The sequence below is a fragment of the Hermetia illucens genome, chromosome 2 (genome assembly GCF_905115235.1).
Source record: "Hermetia illucens chromosome 2, iHerIll2.2.curated.20191125, whole genome shotgun sequence".
NCBI classification, from domain to species: Eukaryota; Metazoa; Arthropoda; class Insecta; order Diptera; family Stratiomyidae; genus Hermetia; species Hermetia illucens.
In genome coordinates, this window is record NC_051850.1 from 150,825,825 (window position 1) to 150,852,176 (window position 26,352).

Here is a 26,352-nt window from a genome sequence, read left to right on the forward strand (position 1 = left end):
TAATTCGTGTTAACAAGAATTCACTTGCTAAGATTAGCCTTAGCATCGAAGTCTATGGGAAACGACCAAAAGGCCGATCAAAATAACGATAGCTTGATTCGGTCGATGGTGATTTGGGAACTTCTCGGCTCCAACCGGCTCAAACCGATGACCGAGAAAATGGCACATTTGATTGAGATAACTCAACCTCGCCTCTAAACAGGATAAAGGCCAAGGAAGAAAGAGACTGCAAAGGATTGGGGAGGAGGCTGAAGAAGGGTCCTTGTGGGTGAGGTTCTGTAATTAGCTTCCAATTAGCTGATCATCACTCCAGCTTTTTAGGAGTCTGCTGTTCAAGTCATACATGAAGCATTTTTTGTGTCCTCAGCGTCAAATGTTTCTGCTCTGTTACCTCATCAGATTGTAAGTAATACAGTAAATTGTGTAGCTTGTTCGAGTGCTATACCCTTTCGTTGTGAAAAGCTGGACAACCGAACTCTTTGCCATTATAAAAGGTATAGTTCAAATAACCATTAAATTCCTAAAGGAAGATGATGAAAAATTTGACAAACAAGGTATTGAGTTCTAATGCACGATCAAAACTAAGGTCTTAACTTGACTCTTTTTGACTCATGAAGAGGAGCTATGGCTCTGATATAATGTTAGAGTTAAGACCTACTTATAATAGGGAATGATAGGCTTGGTAGGATTATTATCATCAAGAGCGCAACAACCGGTGTCTGGCCTAGGCTTGTCATAGTAACGAATTCTAGACTACCAATTTGCCAATCTGGGGCAGGGCTTGCTGCTTCTTCTATTACTGCAATAGATATTGTCCCCACTGATTTTCTGAAGTAGATCATGGGCAGCTATATACTATAGCCTATTATGCCGGCTTTTGGTGGTAGTATCGCTCAAATTGGATTATTATATAGTCTAAGGAATTGTCCATCCTCCGATGGGGGCCAAAAATTCGTCGGAGGAGTTTTCTCTTGAACTCGGTTGCCATTGATAATCTTATCCGTGAAGCGATAGCTTGTATACTGGCTCCGTGTCTATTTAGCTGATGAAGCTCCAAGTACGTATGGCTTTGACATCCTATCTGCGGCAGACTTCGAAAGGTTTGTTCTGCTTGTTAAAGATATTAACAAAAACCTAATTTTAGAGCGTTTTAATAAAATTCTATAACAAAAGTAATGATAAGTCAAAAATCCTGCTCCTTTACTAGAAGTTTTTTGTATCTATATCTACTAATGAAGGTGACAAGTAGTCGTCGAAATATGCATATTTGCTGACAATAAAAAGTCTTAGTAAAGGAGGAAATGGTTTTAGATTTTTCTTTTAAATTGCACAAATTATCCATCTCTGACTCTGCTATCTCCTCTGTAAGAGCGTGAACGTTATTGAAGCTTATTTTTGAAATTTTCTTGGCTGTATGTGTTCAGTGCATTGCCGTCCGCTTAACACCCGCTTTCATGTTTTGGCTGACTAAGAAACCTAGCAGATAACCGCCATAAGATATGGTGTAGCAGCTCTTCTCCAGGAAACCGATCCCTGTACTCAACCCTCAACTAGGAGGGTTAGTTAGTGCAGTTTTTTCCGTTTTTAAACACGTCTATAGTTGTTCGTTAAAAAGGAACTAACAGTGACTACCACGTGAAGGTGGAAGCTGGATTTAGTAACAGAGGTATTGATGTCGGTTCAGAAGCCGATTTCCAGCTGTTTCACTTTATTGTAGGTGTCAAACCACGCTTCTGCCTTGGGACCTATACTACTCTTTGCCGGAGTGTCCGCCATTCCCGCTCGTTTAATTGTTCTAACAATGTTCCTATACTAATTAAATGAGTGGTAAGAGAAATTATGATAGAATTTGACCAATTGAGTTCATGATTACATATTTGTCATGTATGGTATCCTAACTGACTTGTATGTAACTAAGTAACATGAAGTGTGGAACTGAAAGTTGCATAATAGATGTGATAGTGAAAATCCCAAACGAATTTTATAAGAAGCTGTGGTCTCCCACAGACAAACGTTACCATTTAATTTTAACAGTAGGTTAGTGGTACGCTACATCTCACATCCGCAAAAGAGAAAGAAATGATGTAAGTTTCGTGGAAAATTCAGCTGCAGCGGTGCATCTGTAACCATTTTTTTATACTATTTTTTCACCACTGGATATAATATTTAATGGTTTTCTAGCTATTAACCCCAATGGGAAAATTATTAAACTCCGCAGGCATGCACTTTTCAAATAGATCAATTTGGAAGAAACTTTACCAAATTATAGTATCTAAGAAATTAGCTTTTGTAACGCAACTGAACTAACAGTTGCAGCTATTTCATAACTATAATAGGACATGAGAGCAAAAAAGAATTTATAATTCGCTCTTAATTAAGTGATAAATATACTAAAAGTTTGCTTGAAAAGGGGCCGATAAATTTTCTGATGAAACTACAATAGTAAAATACCACGACTTAGTGCAAAAAAGGGGTACACCTGAATTAGTTAATTCTCCAGATATTTAAATCCATATTAGAATAGAGTTATTAATACAATATAAAAAAAAAAATTGCAAAATCTCTGCCTTAGAAACTTTTCAAATTTATTAATTTCAATATTCAATGATAATCAGATGCATTAGTTTGGCCTATCGAAATGCAAAAATATGCCTGCATGGGCTCCGCTAATAATAATAATAAATTTCAACTCAACAAAACCCTCAAACCCAAATGTCAACATAACCAAATTAAACCGAGAATGCACAAAAAAGGAATTAAATTTCAGATTTTCAGGTCAATAGTGTGACTCACGATGCTTTTCAAATAGAAAATCCACGACGAAAACGAAAGACTTAAGCGAGAAACTTGGCCGGCCGTGATCATGCATAACCCATATTTTATTGCATAACAGTCACACTGTTTGTTGCAGATACTTTTGAAAAGCTTTAATAATATAACCTAAAGGTGAATTGGTCGCCGTAAAAATGATTAGGTCAACTAGTTGAACCTATTAGCGGTTGTGTAAGATGCAATTTGAATAGCCTTTGGTTAGTTTGTCGTTACTCTTTTAGTGTCAATCTTTTTTTGTTGAGTAGTTTATGGAAAATTTGAACCATTAACACCATGTTCTTGATGTTTATTACCGGAAATTGGTTTTTATCTCTATTTACCTTGCTAATCATGACAAATGGCTTACTTTAAGCTTGGGCAGTAAACGGAATTGGTACCAAAAACAAGATACCTATTCGGTCCCATTGCCTATCAAGTGTCGGTAGCTTAAAAGCACCCACGAGTAATTCACCTGCAGTCCGCTATCAATTTTACCTGTCGACAATGAATGCCATTGACTAAATAAACAAATTCAAATTACATACGAATTCTAAGTAGTGAACGTATTTTTTATTTACGGAAATGTGTAAGGAAGGGCACCGTGGACTTGAGTTGGGTCAATAGTGCTCGCATATGGTGTCTTGCTGAAACCTAACCTATCCTATCAATTTCAATGATTTCGAGATGTACATTTTTCACGAACGTGACCCAAATATTGAACAGAAAGACTAACGTAAGCGACCATATACAATCTTTCCATGCTAGTAATATGACGGTGTAATGTATGAAATGTCGTCTTGAAGCGTAGATGAGCCAATGTCCGATTTGTCTGGAAAATGAAAAATAATCTTGTCTCGCATATCAAATAAGATTCTATGTACGTTCGACTTGATTTGAATACATGATTGTAGTGTACACAAGTGTGCATGAATGTTCAGATGCATGAAGGTGGTTCTCTTATGTGCGTTCGAAGTAGCAAATTGAGCTCTTATGACATGCGTAGGATCAAAACACTTTTATGGGCTCTTTCTTGAGATTATAGGAAGTATTGAGTGCGATTGTGTTAATCATAGAAGCAAAACTAAACGTATTATTAGTAAAGACTCAACTATACAAATTTCCGGCCGGAAAAAGTTAAATTAACAACACTTTCTATGTATTGCCGAGGATCGGGCTTACTGGCATGCTTCAAGGGCGAAATAATTGAAACATACTTTAGTGTACTTAGCTGGAATAAGTGAAAAAAAAGTATATGTATTTGGGTTATTTTTGAAGATATTAAGACGAAAAGAACAAAGTTCTGAAGAGGTGCTTTCAAGGAAGCAGTGCTAGACCTTGAGCCAATACTTACTTCCCTTAGGCCTATCTGGTTAAGTACTAACCAATTAATGTTAAATCATACGAGCGAAGTTTTTATTTTTCAAGCATTCAACGAGACATGGCTTGACACCGGTTCTTAGCTACTCTAGGTATCTAGTTTGAAAGTGTCTTGAATGCATCTGGCATAGGAGTCCTCAAGATCGGGTTTCCTTATAGGCGTGCCAAATCCAAAAATGATTTGACACACACGGTAACCCTTCTTCACGGTGACCCATCTGAGGTTCGTGGGTGCTAAGTGGTCCCAGTAGATTCCACCCTTAACCATCGCCAGCAGGATACGGACTGTGCCCACCGAAGGACTGCTAAAAACAGAGCCTCACCTGGCCAGTCCTTCAGGCCGCTCATTCTTCTCCCGGAGCGTGTCACTGGGACTAATCAACGCGTTTCTGCGCTGTACCAAATAGTACCGCACGTAAGGATGGGATGTAATACACCATCCTGAGGAGGAGGCATCAATGACTTGGAAAGGTTTTTTGCAGGCATAGGGGACCATACAGGTCTTCTTCATCATCATCAATCGCGCAACAATCGGTATCCGGTCTAGGCCTGCCTTAATAAGGAACTCCAGGCATCCCGGTTTTGCGCCAAGGTTTACCAATTCGATATCCCTAAAAGCTGTCTGGCGTCTTGACTTATACCATCGCTCTATCTCAGGAAGGGTCTACCTAATCTTCTTTTCCTATCATAGATATTGCCCTTATAGACTTTCCGGGCTGGAAAACCCTCATCCATACGGATTAAGTGACCCGCCCGCCGTAACCTATTGAGTCAGATTTTATCCACAACTTGGCGGTCATAGTATCGCTCATAGATTTCGTCGTTATGTAGGCTACAGAATCGTCTATCCTCATGTAGGCCAGATTAAACCCTCCTCCTCATGGGGGCCAGATTAAACTCAGATACTTTACTTTGGATGAAGAACCGATCTTTGTTCATTTAGCCGCGGGAGGTGGAATTCGGATACCCTTGTCTTGGTGGTAAATAGGATCAGGTTTGTTTTGATTGGATTTATGTCGGCTCTGCATCTTTTTGTCCTTAGGCATTCCTCATTCAATGCTCTTTCCATGATGTCACTCATAATGGAGGAAAAAATCCCGGACACCAATATCATTAAGTTGTCAGTAAAAGCCGCCTTCACCCCGCTCCTTTTCAATATCCATAAAATTTCATCCATCGCTATCAACCAGAGGTGCGCGCTCCTGCTCACAGTTCTGGTCAAGTGGCTACCTCCCAGATCCGACTGTATTATCCTGGTTCTTAACATGGATATTATTCAATGCATAAGATATCAAGGTTTGCTTGATGGCATTGGTACTAATGTTGTTAAATACCCTCTTTACATCCAGGAAGGCAGTTAGAGTGTAAAGCTTGTACTGTAGTGACCGCTCAACCATGCCAATTACCTTGTGGAGACCAGTTCCTCTGGATTTGCCATTGAGGTGGGCATGCTGCGACTCAGAGAAAGGCGCCATTAAGAAAAAGCAGAGGCTGATTGGTCGGAAGTCCTCCGTGGATTGTTTTCGGTATAAAAACCACGCGCTGGTCTCCCAAAGAGATATAGCTCCGGTAAATCTCGATAAGTTGTGTGTGTGTGTTTGAGGTGGGGGAGAGCCAAAGCCTCTGAGCATTCAGACCTTAGTGGACCATTGTACTTCATTCCCCCGTCCAACGGAATATTTCGGATTCGTTTCTGTATCGCAGGATTTCCGTTAGTGTATGTGAAGCTATCCGCTGCAGTTGTCGCCCATCGGCACCAAAAATCTGATGTTTGATGCGTCCGTAAGCGGAGCACCCATATAGAAAACATTCCGTGGATTCCGCACCCTCATTACAGAATTGACACGTATCATCTTGGATAATTCCTATTCTGAACATATGCCCAGCTAGTGAATTATGGCCAGTCAAAATGCCCACAATCCTTTCTCAAGTGTTTCTGCTTTTCGACAGGATAAACTATGCAGTATGTTTATTTGACTCTGACAGGAAGAATTTGGTCTGTCTAGCAGGATTAAGGCCTCGCCACCTGTTATTATGTTCCCAGTTTTTGATAGCAGCATCAGCCAATGCTATCGACACCCCAATTGCTGGTTCCGGTCCGGGCATGGGGAAAGTTGAAGCTTCTTTTGCTAAGGCATCCGAGATTTCATTTCCCTCTATACTACAATGACCAGGTACCCAGAGTAAATTCACCGTATTGAATCTAGAAACAGAATTCAATCGAACGATTTTTGAAGTGATCAAAGTACTACTCAACGCCCTCAATGCAGCTTGACTATCGCTACAGATAGCGATGCGCCTGCCCGTCGACCGCTCGTCGATCATCTAGGTTGCAGCCTTTAGGATCGCATATACTTCAGCCTGAAAGACCGTTGTGTATTGTCCCAAAGGAAAAGCCCACTTCTCGTTTTTATTCGAGAGGTAAACTCCTCCTCCAGAACCATTTTCTGCCTTTGAGCCATCGGTGTGGAAGACGTCAGTATATCCAGACACGCATTCTTCTGGTTCGTCCCATTTCAAGATAACATTATATCTTCTACAAAACTAGATTCAGTTCTCCCAATGACTCTTTCAATGCTTTGTGCCCCCCACGTCCATTGCTTTCCCATAGATCTAATTGCATTAGTGTATGAGTTGCTCTCATTGCAGTGCCCTGAATAAACAAATCCAAGGGCTGCAAATTGAGTAATGCATTCAGATCTGCGCCGGATGTGGTGCTCATGGCACCGGTGATACCCAGACACACACACAGTTCTTTGCAGTGTGGCTAGTTTGCAGCGAAAACTCTTTTGCTTCACCTTAACAGCACCATACTGTGGATGCATAACCGAATCTCGGCCTAATGATAGGAACATATACATTACCACCTGAGGCCTAAGTCCCCCTGTCGAGGCAACGGTCCGTCTACACAGTTCATAAGGTGTGAGAGCTCGTTTCATCTTTACCTCTACATGTTTGTTCCAAAAAAGCTTCTTATCTAGAGTAACTCCCAGATATTTCACTTCTTCGGAGAGTTGAAGGGTTGTATCCCTCATCTCGGGAAGGCAAAGACCATTCAGTTTCCTCCTTTTTGTAAATAATACCATTGTGGTTTTATTTGGATTTACTGAAAGTCCATGGCTGAGACACCAACTGTCAAACAAATCAAAGGCGCGTTGTGTATTTCTACACACCATTCCGAGATCTCGACCAACAGCTAGCACAGCCACGTCATCCGCATAAGCTTAAACGTGTATTGGCAGATTTTGCAGTTCGCATAGTAGTGAGTTGATCAGCATACTCCATAGAAGTGGCGATAGCACACCTCCTTGAGGGCAGCCTTACGTCGCTTCGGTTGTTAATTATCGATCGACACCCACTTCAGCGCTATGCGTTAGCATAGCGTAGATCAACTTTATTAGAGTTTCGTCAACACCATGCTCTCTGGCGGCATCACAGAGCTTTTAGAATGGCGCACAGTCAAAAGCCCTTTCAATGTCCACGAACACCCATATCGCGTACTCACCCTTCTGACTTGCATCCTCTATCTTTGAAACCAAAGAATGAAGAGCAGATTCACAGGACTTTCTACGTTGGTAAGCATGTTGGTTTTCATTTAGGGGTTGCGACTTTAGCGCCTTCTCGCGAATGTGACGCTCAACCAGTCTCTTCAGACATTTCAGTAAAAATGATGTTAGGCTGATTTGCCTGAAGTTCTTTGAATTAGAGTAGTCTTTCCTAGGTTTTGGTATGAAGACTACCTTCACTTTCTGCCAAGAGGAAGGCACGTACCCCAGAGCAAGACATCCTGGAAAAATATTTCTTAGAAGTTGCTCTAAGTGCTCCATACCCTCCTTTAGCATCGCTGGGTAGATGTTCCAGAAGTTTAGCCAGTCTTCATCTTTATTACATTTGCAAGCACGATTTAGAAGTCGTTTGGTTGATTTCCTTAGTCTCTGCAGTTCTCAGTTCCACCATTGAACCGTTTTACCACTTTGGCCTCGGGAAATAGGACAAGCCTCTTCAAAGCACTCTAAAAGTGTGCGATTCAGAGTTTTCGATTGATCTTCTATCGCCAAAGGAGTCCTTAGTCGCCTAGGGTGCTCAACTTTGTCGCCAAGAAGTTCATCGAACTTTGTCCAATCCGTTTTCCTAGGATTCCGTCTTTGTATTACAAGCTGTTCCCCTGAATAGTTAGACTAAATTCTAAGTAACGGTGATCTGAGAGTGAGACTTCAGCCAGTTTCTAATCAACTCTAACAACTTTGAAGTGCAGATTGTTAAGTCAATTACTTCACTTCTTCTTGGTCCCACGAACGTAGGGGCGCACCCTACGTTGGCGGTCATCAGACCAGCTGAAGTGATAAAATCAAACAGCTTCTCTCCTCTGGGATTGCATTTGCTACAGCCCAAACAAATATGCAGAGCGTCCGCATCACAACCTATTAAAAGTTCAAGGCCTCTTGATTCTACATACACTACCAGATCCCTTAGTTCTTGTGTCGGCGGAGGCCACAAAGAATCAACAAGGTCCTAGGAACAGAATTGTCTCATTATGGTTGCCTCTAACAATTTTGACATCAGAACGCAGGCTCCCGGTCTCGAAGATTTTTCTTCGAAGAAGATCCTGGCCCCCCCTGCCTGATCCAATACCACAGATTCTATTAAAACGTACCCGTGGCTCTGGAACCAGAAATATATAAGGACAGTCCTGCAACTTTGCCAGCTTTGCCGCCAGTAGATAGGAAGAAGCTTTGGCATGCTGCAGGTTGATTTGACTAGCTCTTATGTTTATAGACATAAGTCCAGTCTAATATGAAAACCGCCGCTAACTCAACGGGGTCACCAGCTTGTCCTCGCCTTCCACTGAAAGTTCCGCTTTCTTGCGTCCGATTTCTTTGGATATCGCCACACTTGGTGGTGTAGCACTGTTCATGTCCCCATTCGCAAGAAACTTCGCCTTGTTTCGCAGTGCCTTCTATTTTCGTCGGCTAGAAGCCCTTCCAGGTTCACGGAGTCCGGGCTGCATGGATCTATCTGTACATACCGGCGTTAGACCAGTTGCTTCCACATTACCAGCTTCCCTTTCTTCCGTTTTTCCAGGTACAGGCGGAGGAGAATGTTCTGACAGGCAAGCCTGTAGTCTCTTCTCCTTTGCGGCTGAAGTTTCCTTCTGCTGAGCCTTCCTTTCCCGTATTTTAGAAGAGTTTGGTAACAGTGTCACTAACCTACCAGCCGTAGTCAGATTTCCAGTTGCTCTCATTAAGAGAGTTGCTGTATAATCCTCTTTGCCTGACCGCGTCATAGACACTGGTTGTAGGTTTTCCACTGAAGTGGAAAGCCTGTCTTCCACAGATTTTTCCGAAGGGGAACATGAATTAGGTGACGCCCCCAAAATCCGCGCCTCGGCCACCACCTGATTTCTCAGAGTTGCGGGTGGATTTAAAGTCTGTGACTTCTTACCATTTGGAGAGTTACAATCCTTTGTTTCCATCTTCGTGTATTTTTGGACACTCTTGGTGTAGTAGTAAACTAGCACAAGCTCCCCCACCAAGACAAGGTGGTGTCCGAAGAGGAGCCCCATTGTATCAATTTAGATCCAAACTTATCGTGCTGTTGTTTACTTTAAGTAGAGATTTTTTGCAACGGAGCAGTCTTCAATAAAAGATAGATTGGTAAACCCGAAAATTTTGGATTAGACGTAGACTTTTGGCCTTCGGGAGAAAGTCAGCTTCTTTTATTGGGTATGCCAAGATGCAAGAAAAAATCCAAGCAAGAGCTTTAGAAACGAAAGTAAACATTATTTTGCTCGGAGCTCCTGCTAAATAGGTCCAACGCCTTCCGTGTTTGAATTTTTTAGGGGGTAAAAACTCAATTTCACTTACGTTTGGTTAAACATTTTTTAGGGAGTCTAATTATAATTGAATTTGCACATTCTGGAGCATGCATATCGCCATGTAATCGCTATTTTAGGGTATTCCATTTTAATGAGGGAAGTGGGTTTGCAGTATCGTTCTTAATCAATCAGTATTGCTGAAGTTTTCGGTAAAATGAACAAAGAAAGTCATTAATTAACATTGTAAATGAGTGGCGTATCATTACCCTTTACCTAAGGAAGCAACTTTCAGGGTGCGTGAACGTTGAATTCATTATTTGAAGAATGCTGGAATTATCTACATTGTTCAATCAGTAATTGTTAATTAGACTCGTTGAACATGAATTTTCTGCGTTTCATTTTGAGGCAATACGCAATTATTTATTGAATTCTTAATTGAATTATTTGATTGTAGATTGTGCGATCTACAATTAAAACTAAGCAACATCACATTATCCGAATTGGGAAAAGCAAAATTAAAAAGTCTAATTCGATTAATTGCATTACTTGAACTGAAAATGCTGCTTTGGTGAGAACAATTGTTTTTTTCTCTAATTAAATTAAAAAATGGTTTTAAAATGGGAGGTTTAGAAAAGAATCTAGTAATGTAAACAGCTCACAGGGCATATTCTGTATTCTATTTAAATTATGTTTTATATAAATATCTAATTTAAAAATTCATTATTAACATGTGTATTGTTAGATTATGTGATGAGACTTATTTAAATTAAGGTTTATGGGAATTAAAATTAAACTATATGCAATGAGATGCAAATTAAAAAAGTTTGCACCTGGCCATAAATACAATAAATATAAAGTTATAAGGGCCTAACATTGGAAAAAGGTAACTAACAATTAAGTTAATGATCCAGTGTTTTATTTATATTTTTCCTATTTCCTCATTTGGACTTGCCCTACAGACAATTAACATTTAATTAAGATGAATTCGAGAAAGCCTTAATTTCTTTAAGGGTTCAATTTAATGTTGCAACGTAGTAAGCTTCCGGGATATAAAGGGACGTTAGTGTTAGGTAGTTGCTGACTGTGTTTCTCCTTTATTTTTACCAATAGCAGAAAGCAGTTTGATATACAGCTGACGAGTGCAGGTTTAAGCTATATACAACCGTGCTTCGGACTAGAATTGTTCCCTCAAAGAGCTTCCTTATCCCTTGGGGAAAATTTCAGAAAGCAATTTGAGGTACAGCTAGCCATCCGGCAATACCAGCATCTTCAGTTTCGAACCATATCGGTTGGATATATGTATATGGAATCCATTTTATTAATCGAATTGCCTTCTGTTGTCATTTGGAAAATGAAAGCTAATTTCGGTAAGTTCTACTTCCTTGAACAAAGCCACACCGAGACAAGCGACGGTGCTGAGTTATTAATTAACTTCTGGTTGCATGCGTGTTTATTAATAAATCGAAAATCACTGGAACCAATACCAAACCAATAAAACTGCAAAACGCTAATGCTACTAATGTATACAGGCACTTAGGTCCAACCAGGTGAACTCTAAACTGGTATGGGAATGTCTTGAGAGACTGAATACATTCGGCTCGTCCAACTGGATACTTTGGGTTCCAGGCCATGCTGGGTTGGAAGGCAACGAGGCAGCGGACGAACTAGCCAAGTAGGGAGCAGGGACGCCTTTACACGGGCCAGAACCCTTCTGTGGAATCGGAAACGGTTTCATGGCTATGAATCTAAGAAATGAAGAGGAACGGTTGAGGGAATTATACTGGGCGGGCCTACCGGGGATAGAGCAGTCCAGGGTGCTTATTGAGGGATACGAACCCATACGCACAAAGGATTGCTTAAACCTCACCAAAAAGAACCTCCGAATCATACTGGGAATTCTCACTGGTCATTGTCGGCTGAACTATCACCTAGGGAAGCAAGGGTATCTACGAGCACTGCCTGCAGGTTTTGTGAGGAGGAGGACGAAACCTCTATACGCATCCTGGGATAGTGTCCGGCACTTGTGCAAAGTAGGTCGAGGCATCTGGGAGAACACTTAATACCAAATGCAAAGCTGAAAGATCAGGAAGCAGGGAACATACTAAAGTTCCTAACGGTTATAGGCCTGCTTGAGATACTATGATTAATAGCTACACTATAACCAGTAAAAGGGGCACAATAGTTCTTCAAGGACGCGATAGGACTTTCCCTTAACAGAATAATAATAATAATGTACACAGGAAAGGTGTGAATTGCAGCAGCTTTCGGTAAATCCCAATGCAAGGCGCCAAACTCCTTTCTATTCCCTTCTCCGTGAAAATATCAAAAATAGGAAAAGTCAGCCCTCATTTACATCAAGGATGAAGTATTCATACAAGTCAATATCAAGGCCAATCTGACAGTATTCGGCCTTTGGATACCGACACCGGGCTGAAAGACGCGTAACCGAAGCCGAACTTAAGGAACTTTCTTTTGTGATCTGAGTGTAGCTCAAAATCAGCACAAAATTTTCAAAAGGCTGGCCAAACTAGAAACTAAAGCTGGACTAAAGTTACTTTGTTACTGGAAGTACGTTTTGTAACTCGGCCTTTTGTGATATAGGGGCTTATCGCAGTAGAAGACTCAATTCAGAGAAACGGGTTTCGTTCAAATTCGTTAACAATGTATACGAAGACTGCGGATGTCTTGAAATGGACTTTATGTTCACTAACCCTATAGCCTCAAATCTTCTAAGACGTTTTCTAAACTTTCGCCGAATAACATTTATCAGCGCAGATTACTACCTGTATTGGCCGAGAAATCAACCCTTGTAAGTCCTATGTGCAGCACAGGCCATTAATCAAACCTGTGCGCCATGCCTGCCGTTTCTTAGCAACGCGTTTTAATTCTTCCACTATTTTCTAAGAAGCTTTGCACTACATACTTCTAGGGCAATCCACTTGTCAACCATTGCATGGCATAGCCCGGAGTGGAGTTGGTGCCGTTTCAAAATGTGACTTATCCACTGTCAATGAAATCTCATGATCATGTCCACGGGCATAGGCCAACAAAGTTCTTCATTTATTATTGTCTAAAATGAGTCTGGAGTTCCTTATTAAGGCAGGCCTAGACCGGATACCGGTTGTTGCGCCGTTGATGATGATGAAAATGAGTTAGTGATAGTCATACCGTTTGCTATGTCAGTCAGTAGTTCCAATTGCCACTAGGCAGCGTAATTTTGCTAGGTCAAGTAGTCCATACAAGAAAGGGATGCTGGTTTGAAACCCTGCCAAGAATCTTTAAGTACCTCCTATGCCTTATATGGAGAGAAACAGGGAGTTGATATGAGGCACTTATTGTGATGCCAAACCCTACCGCCTAAAAGGACAAAAAATAGGAATAGGTAGGGAATATATGTATTCAAAGCGCATGCCTGGCGCCCATATTTACGGATTTATGGCTAACCTTCTTCTTTTTTTTCTTCAGCCTTTGTCCCGTTCACAACCGCTGTCGGCTCGTCGAGATCGGTTTCACCATTTGGCTCTATCGAATGCCTGATATGGGTGTAATCTCGAGGCTTTTAAATCCCCATTCAGCGTATCAAGCCACCGTTGTGTAGGCCTGCCTTTTGGTCGCTTACCATCGACTTCGATGTTCAGACCAATCTTGGCAAGTGAATTCTCGTTAGCACGAATTACGTGACCATACCATCGAACTTTTCCACGATCGGTGCGACCTCGTAACGATCGCGGATATCCTCATTTCGGATGTGATTAAAACGTGTCACGCCACTAGTCCAACGTGGAGACGAAGATCCATTACCGCAAGGCGTCGTCCATTGTCTTTTATAGTTGGCCAATACTCAGAACCATAGAGAGCGACAGGACGGACAACATTGTGGTAAATTTTCGACTTGAGACGTTCGTTGAGACGTCGATCACAAAGAACACCAGTTGTGGAACGCCACTTCATCCAAGTTGCGTTAATGCGTGAAGCAATTTCATAATGCAGTTCTCCATTGGCTGATAGCGTTGAGGTATTTAAATCGCTCATTTCTGGGCAGATCACTGCCGCTGACAGTGGGGATCGGTCGTCAAAAATTCAGTTTTGTTTAGATTCAATTTGAGACCATGTTACATGAGGCGATCATTCCATTTTTGAACAAGTTGCTCGAGATCATTTTTGTTATCAGATGCTAGGAAAACATCATCTGCATAAAGCAGTGTATAGGGCGCTGGACGTTGGATATCCCGTGTGACGGTGTCCATAACAAGAACAAAGAGGAGTGGTGAGAGGGCGCTTCCTTGATGAACACCAACAGAGATACGAAGCGGTTTTGATATACCCGCCATACTTCGAACTTTACTTTTTGGATCGTGGTAGAGCAATTGAACCCAGGGCACGAGTTCTTCTGGTACTAAGTGTTGTCGTAAAGAATACTAGATAAGTTCATGTCTCACACGGTCAAACGCTTTCTCTAGATCTAGAAATGCAATGTGAAGAGGACGATGTTTCTCACGGTGTTTCTCTATAGGTAACCGCGCAGTGTGTATTGGGTCAGTAGTTCCGCAGTTTTTGACAAATCCGGCTTGATTCACGGTTATTTCAATGATTTCGCGAATACGGTTGTCAACAATGCGTTCAAAAATCTTCATGGTATGGGAAAGTAACCGGACCGGACAGTAATTTGAACATTCTGCTGGACTACCTTTCTTTTTCTATATTGGAACAGTGGTACTTTCTTGCCAGTCAGATGGTGTTCTTCCTTCCTGATTAACCCGATTAAAGAATTCACTGAGCCACCGTGTTGGGTCCCAGCTCTTCGCTTTCCAGAGCTCAGATGCGATGTCGTCAGGCCCTGTCGCTTTCCTCGATTTCATTCGTTTTATTGCCTCTTCGATTCAGTTGCGCTGAGAGATGCAATTGGTCCAAATGTCGGCAATGATTGTGGAAGTGGGGGATGAACAAATTCTTCAGTTGAAATCTGTTTGAAGTATCCTCGCCATTTATCCGTTGCGGCTCGACAGTTGGTAAGCAAAGTACCGTTCTTGTCATTAACGAAACAGAAGTGTTCGATATCCTGTGTACGTTCGTTACGGCTTTTAGCAAGTCGATATAGATCTCTCTTGCCATCCAGAGTGTCGATTTTATCGTAAAGATTTTTGTAATGGTTTGCTCGGATGACAGCTTCTCGGTTGGCATTCTTATAAATTTGCCAATTAGCCGGTGTTTTATCGTCGAGAAATTTGTGGTAGAGGCGTTTCTTTTCACCGACCTTCATTTCAACATCATCATTCCAAAGCCAAGTATCTCGGTTGATGTACCGCTTGCCCGGGTTGGTGACTCCGAGGGTTGCAGAGGCCGCTTTGTGGATCGTGTCTTTCCTAATCGTGTGAGTGAGATCGTTTCTTCTTTCTCCTCACCAAATGGCCACCATTTAATGCGCGGCGGGTCAGTGCGTTCCTCACGCTGTTTTATCGGTGGATTAATTCGCAGGACGGTAATCAATGGCCGATGTTAAGGTGCGATGGTCTCATAGGGAACGGCTTTGCAATGAGTGACAGTGGTAAAATTTTATGTTCCCACTATAAAATGTAGAAAGATGAGGTGAAGAAGTGACTAGTGCGATCAGCTGATATAATGGTGAGCTTCATCAGTCGATCATCAAATTGTTCGACTTTTTTAATGGCATCCCGGAAATCATCTGAGATGGCAATGCCAAATTCATATTGAGAGATCAAAATAGATAAGTTTATATCCATTTTTACCGCGTTCCCGTTCAATGTGGTAGCTTTTGGCACCAGACCATCGGGTTTCTTGCAGCGCGCAGATATCAATGCCCCTTTTCCGAAGGGCTCTTGCGAGTTCTTCGTTCGTTCCAGTTAGGGTAAAAACATTTAGCGTACAGACACGTACTTGTTTTGTTCGTTTTGTTCGGACTAACTTGCTTACGTCCTGACGCCGTCCATGCGTCAAGAACCCTTGCCCATTTCTCGACAGGACCGGGGCCCGTCCTGCTGCGGTGACTGAGGTGGACGCCTTAGCATTTCTCCGAGGCTTGTGATTCAATCCGATCATCATGTTTGTAACGCCATTGTATGCATTTTCTCGGCCTGTCGCGGGACCTGTCCTCAAGAAAGATCACATAGGATTTAGCATAGTGGAATAACTACTGAAGATAGTACAGAGTACGTTGCCTCAAACCCTCCTCCCCCCCTAATAGCATGGCGGAGTTAAGGAAGATTTACTTTGAATGAAGCAGTAAAAAGTGGCATATATCTATGTAGATTGGTCAGAGTGTCGCTTTACCGTTACAAAATCCATCGACGTCGGTTAGGACATAGTGTGTGAAGTTGAAATAGGCCTAGTTTCTTACAAAAGATCGGAAGACCATGAGTGCAGAATTGTATCGAAGTGTGAAAATTCGTAAAGATTGTCCGTTGTAGTTGACCTGCGCTTTACTTTAGTTCCGCCAAAATTTCTGGGGTCTACAACCGTTATGTCAATGGCTGCATAGCTACTTTGGAATATGGGCGAGGCTGTTGATGTTTCTACTTTTCAAAATCACTTTAAACGGAATTCATATGCATACTCAATGCGTAAGGAATTTCTAATGGGGTGAGCCTTAAAACGTCATGTCAAACAGAAGTCCAAATCGGTAGTGAGAAGGTCACAAATTACGAAAAAGATAACATTATGGGTCTGTGACTAGATTTTATCGGGACGTGAACAATTCTAAAAGAAGCTGGTTAGAGAGTAAAAATAAGATGCAGGCAGCTGTCGATTACTAGTGAAAATGACTGAAAAAGTTTCCTATTTTTGGGTAAGTCATTGTTGATCCAGCAAATACCGCATTTCGGGAATAAGTTTTTTGGTCATCATTGCGAAACTCCTTTTACTTTAAAATTGTTGACATCCCATGCGATGAAATAATGTGGGTCTCCAGAGGATGAAAGCAAAAAACAAGAAATGTATCTTTATCTGTTTCAGCTTAACTTTAACCTAATTCAACAACAAATCTAATGTATAATAACAGCATCTCGCACTTATAAAATCGCATTAGTCTGAAGCTTTTATGTAAACGCTTGTGGCTGGTCCTCCACTCATATTGAATGACCTCCTTAAATGTCTTCACCTGAAAGAGTAGGTACATTTTTACTAATCCACATTTGCTGACTCAGATTATTATCTAATCTTCAAAGTCGTTGTCGAAGATCATTCAAGCCAGACATGGTATACCACCATCTCCGACGTTGTTATGTAACTTCGCAAAAAGAAATGCGAAAGTCTTTTCATAACGTCGAAATTATGTTAAGTTGACCGTATGAGCACAAGCATACCCACATCTATCTTTTTTTTCCAATCTTCAATTTTACTGATTGATCTTCCGATATGTAGTATGTCGAAATCAGCGAATCCGCTGGAAGTACTCGCACTATCTGAATTCATATCCCAGCACGTGAATGTAATCACCTAATCGTGTTTTTATCGTCGCATTATTCATTTGGGTTAGTCGATATATGTAAATATGCGGTAACACCACGGGAAGAAGCATTTAGATATGTTCAGACGATTAGCCATAAATCCGGTACGTGAAGTGAATAAATATATTCGCTGCCTTGCATCAAATGGATGAACAAAAAACAGAAAATTACGAAAATAAAACAAAGCAAAATATGTACTAATAATTTGGGGAGAAATTGGTACATTAGCTTGGACAATTTTCATGTGCAGTCATGCCATCTAAATATTTTAATTGTTCAATTGTGTAGATGATGTACAAGGGCATGTCATTGGATGGGGTTTGGGAGAAGGCGTTCGTATGCGTTTGGTGTCTATTTTATCTTTTATCGAAAAAAACTAGCTGGAGGCCGGAAACTGGGCGCTTTCGGTATCAAGGGTTTTGTAGTTCTCTTGCGTAACATACTTGGGGGGAATGGCTTTTGGGTATGAATGTAGTCGGATATACGATTGCATACTATTTTTTGGTATGTCATAACTCGCACGCTTCATTTGCCTTGGAGTGCAGCAATTTGTGGGCTAGTAACCAACGAATTTCGAAACTTTCTTGCTATGGAAATGAAAGCAGGTCATTAGCTGTCTGGATGGATAATTTCGATACGATTTTTGAAATTAACGAGAGCTCGGTTTTGAAAGGTGCAATTTTTTGCAGTCCCTGCTTGAAAGTCTCCGGAAAACTCCTTCCTCTTGGTTGTAAGATTCCAAGTACATATTGCCGGTCTAAAAATTAAAGATTAGCCCTTTTGCTATATATTTGGCAGTCTCCATCGTTAACCATTTTTCCGCCTAAAATAATTTCAAATTATTTAAGTTATTCAGATGATCTGCAATACAACATCGTGTATATAATTTGAAAGATCTACAGACATAGAAGGGACATATATAGTTTGAACATATAACTACCAGTAAGTTTAGTGCACTTTCAACTAGCAAATAGCGGCATGTGCCCGAAAGGATAGGTATCCAATGGCGCACAGGACTCAATTGGTACCCAATTTAAACTTTGATTTGGTAGTACAGGAATCAGGATATCTCCATACAAGCAGATATTTCGAAAGATGGCTTGCGGCTCGGTTTATCCCGAAATCACGGAAGAGATTTCTTCCAGCTTGACGTGGAGTTTCGCTATCTTCCAGTTTAAAGTGAGATGGTGTTGATGCAGATTTCCTTGTCCTGTTTTAAACCATCATATAGGCTCTGGTGTTAGGCCGCTGCTTCAATTAATGTTTAGCTTGTTATTCTGTGTAGATTTCAATCTGCATAAAACCTTCATCGCTCCCCCTTGGACACCACCTTGTCGTTGTGGGAGTGCTTATGGTAGTTTACTACTACACTAGGAGTGTCCAAACACACATGAAGATGGAAACAAAGGATTGTAACTCTCAAGTGGTAAGAAGTCACAGACTTCGAATCCACCCGCAACTCTGAGAAATCAGGTCGTGGCCGAGGCGCGGATTTTGGAGGCGTCACCTAATTCATGTTCCCCTTCGGAGAAATCTGTGGAAGACACGCTTTCCACTTCAGTGGAAAACCTACAACCGGTGTCTATGACGCGGTCAGCCAAAAACGATAGTACAGCAACTCTCTTAATGAGAGCAACTGGAAATCTGACTACGGTCGGTAGGTTAGTGACACTGTTACCAAACTCTTCTAAAATACGGGAAAGGAAGGCTCGGCAAAAGGAAACTTCAGCCTCAAAGGAGAAGAGACTACAGGCTTGCCTGTCAGAACATTCTCCTCCGCCTGTACCTGGAAAAACGGAAGAAAGGGACGCTGGTAATGTGGACGCAACTGGTCTAATGCCGGTATGTGAAGATAGATCCATGCAGCTCGGACTCCGTGAACCCGGGAGGGCTTCTAGCCGACGAAAATGGAAGGCACTGCGAAACAAGGCGAAGTTTCTTGGGAATGAGGACATGGACGTTGCTACACCACCAAGTGTGGCGATATTCAGAGAAATCGGACGAGATTGTTGTGTGCTGAAGTGGGTGTTGATAGCTAATTAACAACGGAAGCGACGAAAGGCTACCCTCAAGGAGGTGTGCTATCGCCACTTCTTTGGAGTATGCTGAACAACTCACTACTATACGAACTGCAAAATCTGCCAATACACGTTCAAGCTTATGCGGATGACGTGGCTGTGCTAGCTGCTGGTCGAGATCTCGGAATGGTGTGTAGAAATACACAACGCGCCGTTGATTTGATTGACAGTTGGTGTCTCAGGCATGGACTTTCAGTAAATCCAAATAAAACCACAATGGTATTATTTACAAAAAGGAGGAAACTGAATGGTATTTGCCTGCCAGAAATGAGGGATACAACCCTTCAACTCTCCGAAGAAGTGAAATACCTGGGAGTTACTCTAGATAAGAAGCTTTTTTGGAACAAACATGTAGAGGTAAAGATGAAACGAGCTCTCATAGCTTATGGGCTGTGCAGGCGGACCTTTGCCTCGACATGAGGCTTAGGCCTCAGGTAGTAATGTGGATATATGTTGCAGATGATTGCTTATGCATCTGTAATGGGTTGGGTTAAGGTGAAACAAAAGAGTTTTCTCTGTAAACTGTAAACTGCTAAGAACTGTATGCCTGGGTTTCACCGGTGCCATGAACACCACATCCGGCGTAGATCTGAATACATTATTCAATTTGCAGCCCTTGGGTTTATTTATTCAGAGCACTGCAATGAGAGCAGCATCCTGCCTAGTTGATCTGCGACTTTCCGCTACGACAGTCTAGCGTTTTAACCACTCAGTCATCCAGACTAAATAAAATCGATATCTAATCATTGTGTGATGTCCTCCGTCAAATATAGGGGTAGTCCGGGTCTAATCGGCTTTTTGTAAATAATAATAATAATAATAATCGTTGGCGCAACAATCCATATTGGATCAGGGCCTTGAAGTGTGTTAGAGCACTTCATTCAAGACCGTAACGGTACACTAGGAGGCAATGTGGTCAGCATTGCGCTCGCCCGAGATTATTATCCTGATTTGACTTAGGTACTCATTCACAGCTGAGTCGACTGGTATCCGACGTCAAATCACGATGCAAATTCCACTGCCACCAGTGAGATTTGAACCGCGACCTTCCGTATGACAGCCTAGTGCTCTAACCACTGAGCTATCCGGACACTTTTGGTAAAGATAATAAAAAATCTGACAATTATAGAAATAATGAATGAACCCCTTAGTTTCAAACCATAGTTCGCGCCTTTTTGAAGCCAGGGCTTTGACCGCTCTACCAGTATGCCTGCTGTTCCTTTCCATTGTCCAGCATGTCGCATTTCCGAGCAATGTAATCATTTTCACCCACACTTGTACATGCTTTCGCTAGATGATCATACAAGAGACTCTTCATCTTCAAAGAGATTGTTCTAAGCCGGCAAACTACACATCTTACACCGATTGTCCCGACATCCCGCAGCTTGTGCACCATGCCTGCTGGCAGTCGGATGGTCGTTGTCTGTGTGCATCCATACGCCTTTCTGCGATTTACAATGGAGGCCTCCTGTAAGCACTGCAGGTTGGGGTGCTCTCTTAAGACAGTAGAGACCTTTATTTTGCAGTGTATAGCAGCACTATCACTAAGTAGATTTTTAGCTTGACCTCCGAAGCTTTCTATCCTTCGATCCTCTTTTAGTTCCTCATATCTTGTTGACATTCCCCCCAAGTCTTTGAGATCAGGATCAGCTTTCAACTTTCTTAGTACGACTGTGAAAGAAATAATACTACCAGTGCTGGAAATGATTACCACTTCGGGCGGACCCTTATTTTCTCCGTCTTCGTTGTAGCTTTCTTTGGTTCAACGTTAGTGTAACAACCGTCCTTTTTGATTGGACACCAGCTCCCTTGGCGGCGTTAGTGTTTTTGTTGAATGTTTTACCACCTACCCAGGTTTTAATGCTTATCCTTAAGATGAATTGCTGGTTCCCAAGGTGTTTTGCGAACCATCTTGTTTCTACACCCCTCTGCGGGTATACGGTTGGATGTCACCTCCGGCGACTGCGTTACTGCTAAAGGAGTAGTTCTAGGGGTTTTATTGGATTGTTTCGTATTGAACCATGATTTATTGTACAGAAACCTGATGACTTTCACCTTGATGTGCTTGATTGCTCCGTGCATGTTTACTTGTCTTCGATAAATTCCGACAGTTCACCAATTTTGCTTCAAAACAAAATGAAGGGCGGCTCTTCTAGGTTAGGGTTCAGTTCAATAGCCTTTCCAGAGTGATCTCATTTTCTGGACTTTCCGGGATATTTAGGAAACTCTTTTTTGGCTCAGGTCTCTTTCTGCTTTGGATCGTTGCGCTTTCCCCGGACGGATACGGCTTTCGATCCTGAGAAGTATCCTAAGAATTTTACGCTTGGATGCAGTTGGTGCCTATCCGGCTTATGGCGCTCACCGTTCTCAACTTTGTACGCTTTTGTAATGGTTGTTCTTGGGAGCGACGTAGCATTCGAGGGATGTCGATGCCCGGGAGCCTGCTTACTCACTACTAAAAGTTGCCAGTACTGGGGTTTTGAGCCATAAGTTTGCTCTTTCTCCCTTTGTCCATATTGGTTTATAAATGCATTAGCCCCCTTATCCGCACGAAGGTATGCGGCTAATGAGAGATCCGATAACTCCGCAGGCTTCCGTCTATTTATTTGTCCGTCGATTTGTCTGTTCGCCTGCCTGCCACAAGCATTTTCCCAAGAAACGGTAATACCCATTGACACGAAATTTGGTGCTGTGAACGTCCATGTATGGATGAGAAAAGTGTGTACATTTTTTGACCAAATATAAGCATATACGGCCTTAAATAAAAGGTTTCAACTAGTATTTTTCGCATTTTCGACAATAATTATAAACGAGAGAGTGCGGTAGGTCCTGGGGGTTTAACGTGAGTACCTGCTATGTAGGCATTATTGCATGATCCTTTTCGGACACGGATTGATGTAGAGACCACATTCAGATACCCGCCAGAACCGGCACAGCAGTACAAGTTTCTGATTAGTTCAGCCTCGGCATTCATATCACTAGGTGCTAGGCCTACCTGACACCTCTGCCGGAACTAAGTAGTAGGGCGGCAGGAAGTCAAACGCAATGAATCAGGAATTCTCCTGGAACAAATGGTATCATAGGGTTTCTCGGTTCCCACGGTACTAGATAACCTCCGGTGAGGCTTTGTATCAACACCCACTTCAGATAAGTCTCTCGCAGACTCGGGTTTGATCGCCCTCCTCAAGTATGTGGAGAAGATCGGTTAGAAAATGATTATTGTACATGCTCATTTTCAGAAATTAAATAACCAAAAAATCTGAAAAAATGAAGGAGCTGCCTCTACATTCTAGTCTAGGCCAAAATACCTCGTTTACTGACATCTGCTACAATAAAGGTAATAATAGCACGAGTATAATTTTGGAAAATTGAGCTGGAAATCCCCACCGCTCTACAACTTTTGGGTCCATCCTAGAAAAAAGCTTTGTAGTAGTATAAACTATGACATAACGCTTGATATTGCGAAGTTTTGTGAATATTCTACTATTGCTGACAAAGTTATAGTAGCTCAAAATTGTGCAAATTTACTGAAATCTAAAACAATAAAGTGAGTAGTTTGTGTTTTTTGACTTGTTTTTTTTGGCGGGATAGGCTTGATGAATGCGTTTTCAAACAAGGTGTTGGACTTTATCAAATAAGTAGCCAGAAACGGTTTAACATATTATTTCGAGCTAGGCCTCCCGTTCCCCGGCTTTAAGACAGGGAATTCCTTTCATCATGTGTCCGGATAGCTGAGTGGTTAGAGCACAAGGCTGTCGTACGGAAGGTCGCGGTTCAAATCTCACTGGTGGCAGTGGAATTTGTATCGTGATTTGACGTCGGATACCAGTCGACTCAGCTGTGAATGAGTACCTGAGTCAAATCAGGGTAATAATCTCGGGCGAGCGCAATGCTGACCACATTGCCTCCTAGTGTACCGTTGCGGTCTTGAATGAAGTGCTCTAACACACTTCAAGGCCCTGATCCAACATGGATTGTTGCGCCAACGATTATTATTATTAATTCCTTTCATCAAAGGGAGAGGAGAGCTGAAGGGAATTGCTAGTCCATGCAACCCTCTGTCATCTGGTCTCTCCACCAACGGAGCGCTCTATCTCGCGAGAAGAAGAACCCAAAGGTAATACGCAACGCAGCTTCATCTGGGATAGTGCCCATGTGTCTATATCAAGTTGTTGACAAATCGCATTCCACCTTCCACAAGGTGATTTGTGTCATCCACCACCAGATTGCAGAATACACAGTCAGGGGATCTGGCCTTCCCAATTTTGTGCAGTTAAAACTGAAAACCTTAATGTCCGATTAGAAGCAGTTAAAGGAAAAATCAATAATCAATCGACTCAACCACTTAAGTCTCTGATAAACCTCGAGCAACTAGCGGCCTTGTGTCTTCTCCCTTGCGCTTGTAGATAACTTTACGTTCCCTAACGAGAAGAATAACGGGGGTCTCTTTAACCATCACTATCAGAGTCAGTTCTGAAAGAGAACATTAGGCAGCGGTCACCCGCAAAGTCCCCTCTCTATACTTGCGCAAGGCACTTATGATATATATTTTTTTCAAGAGCATCAGTCTATCAGCTTTGTAGGCTCCTGGTTTGATTTGCTCAAAATAGCTAGTCTTCAAATTGGTTTTTACTCTACAGTCAACTCGCCGATCGCCAACCAGGGACGGGATTTTCTTTTACTCATAGTCAGGAGGACTAATTCGCCTTTTTCCGAGACTATCAGCACTCATCTGTCCGTTTACCCGAAGCATCAATATGTCAAATCTGCTTTAGGCTTGATGAACAGTGCGTCCGGTCACAAATGTCACAGCATCATCTGCAGATCGACCGGGCACGACTCTTCTGAAATGTCGAGTAGGAAGCGTTCCAGAATTCGAGAGATTGATCCCTGTGATAATCTCGACCTGGCCTTCATCCTTTCATAGACTAAGAAGCAGCTTCTCTGATAATTCCTCAATGTCCGCAAGAGATAGCCCGGCACGTGGAATGAATTTTGTGGTGTGCTTGGTGTGGTTTTCCATCTTATGGAATGAAAGACATTTCTGACATTGTGTTATGAGGTGCACTACTAATCGAGATCGGTGACTGTATGCCTCAGCTCCTTAAACTGCATCCTTTATGATTCTAAAATTTTTTCACGTCATTAACTCAAATTTGGTGACGATGATTCTATACGCGAAGTTCTATAATCTTAAAGTTATACTAAAGGAGAGTTGGTTTGAGTGATTTCGTGATGAATCTTGGAAAGTGTTCGCCATTCAATTCTGACACCAAACTCGTGGTACTTCCAACGCAGCTGAACTTGATTGGAGTATTATACCTTTCTACTAGATTAAGAAGCATCCTTTTAAAGGCGTCTTTAGCACCTAACGCTTTTTTGGATTAAATATTTCAAAATTCAACGATGGAGTGTCCCAGATATTCTGGGAAATCTGGTTGAACCATAGCATACGAAATTAATAGTTACTCTTATTTGACTCGTAATTTTTTCATTTTCTATTTTCAGTGTTGGAAACAGAAACAATTCGTCCCTTCAACCTGTCAACCACCCCCGAAGACTATGATCCCTACGTTTGTAAACTTAGCTCAGAAATGAAAAAGGTCGCAAAAGAAGAACTCCATGAAGATGATAATATTCGTAAACAGGCTCTTGCCCAATTACGTGAATGGATCTCAAAACATCCGCACATTAAAAAATGTCGGACGGACGCAGTGTTCCTACTACGTTTTCTACGTACCAAAAAATTCTCTGTTCCTGCAGCATGTGAAATGCTCGAAAGATATCTAACGATTCGTCAATTGTATCCGGACTGGTTCAGGAGGTTGGACATTGAGGATCCTGCTTTGGAGGAAATTTTCGATAATGGTTACTTGGTACCCCTACCTCAACGTGATGAACAGGGGAGACAAGTTATCATCTCGGTTGCTGGAAAGTTTGATCCTTACAAGTTTACCTCGGCGCAAATGGCGCGGATGCATTCACTGGTCTGTGAAGCGTTGTTGGATGATGAGGAGTCACAGGTGGCTGGGTATGTTTACGTGAATGATGAGTCGGGAATGAATATGGGATTTGTTAGTTTGTGGTCTATTACGGATTTAAGGAATATTGTTAAGTGTATACAGGTAATTTGTACAATTGGTAGAGATTGGAACTTTTTACTCAATTTGTTACTTTTTACAGAATTCAACACCAATGCGTCATAAGGAAACGCATTTCATTAACATCCCACAATACGCTAACAAAGTAATCGAATTCGGAATTTCCTGTTTAAGTGATAAACTCAAGAAGAGAATCATTGTAAGTATTTAGGAAGTATTTGAAAGTAGCAACTCTGACATTTTAAAAGTTCCCAAATTTTATTGCAAAATATCGAAATTTATTAAAACAGTTGGGTTTCTGGGATATTATATCCTCAACTTTATAAATTCAATTTTGGCATCAAAACGATAACGGTTTTATGTGATTCATTAAGCTTCTCAAGGAGTCAAGGGTGAAACCTTTTCTTTGTTTTTACTTTTAAGGATTGAGGGAGTGCTAGGTCCGCATCAACTTGATGAAGGAGCGCCTCAATTAAACAGAAACTGTCTCCCCTAATAGACACTCTGTAATCCACTTGCTATAAAGATTGTGACTGCCGATCTGGTTAAAGACTTATCAGATGGGGTATCACCTTTACTTTGGGAAAAGCGTGACCATAAATTATCAATCCGGGAACATATTATGCCTACAAATTTTAACCGCTAACTGCTTTATTTTGGCCTACAGTGACCAAAGCAGAGTTTTTAATTGATTGAATTAGTCCTGA

The 26,352-nt window shown here is 41.7% G+C and overlaps 1 protein-coding gene across 1 annotated transcript in view; it reads left to right on the top strand.

Moving 5' to 3' along the window:
• LOC119649443 (clavesin-1) overlaps positions 1-26,352 on the top strand; it is a 39,786-nt gene that overhangs the window by 7,699 nt on the left and 5,735 nt on the right. The window contains exons 2-3 of the mRNA XM_038051594.1: positions 25,053-25,669; positions 25,728-25,844. Of these exons, the coding sequence (XP_037907522.1) occupies positions 25,053-25,669; positions 25,728-25,844 (734 nt within the window). The remainder of the gene's footprint in view (positions 1-25,052; positions 25,670-25,727; positions 25,845-26,352) is intronic.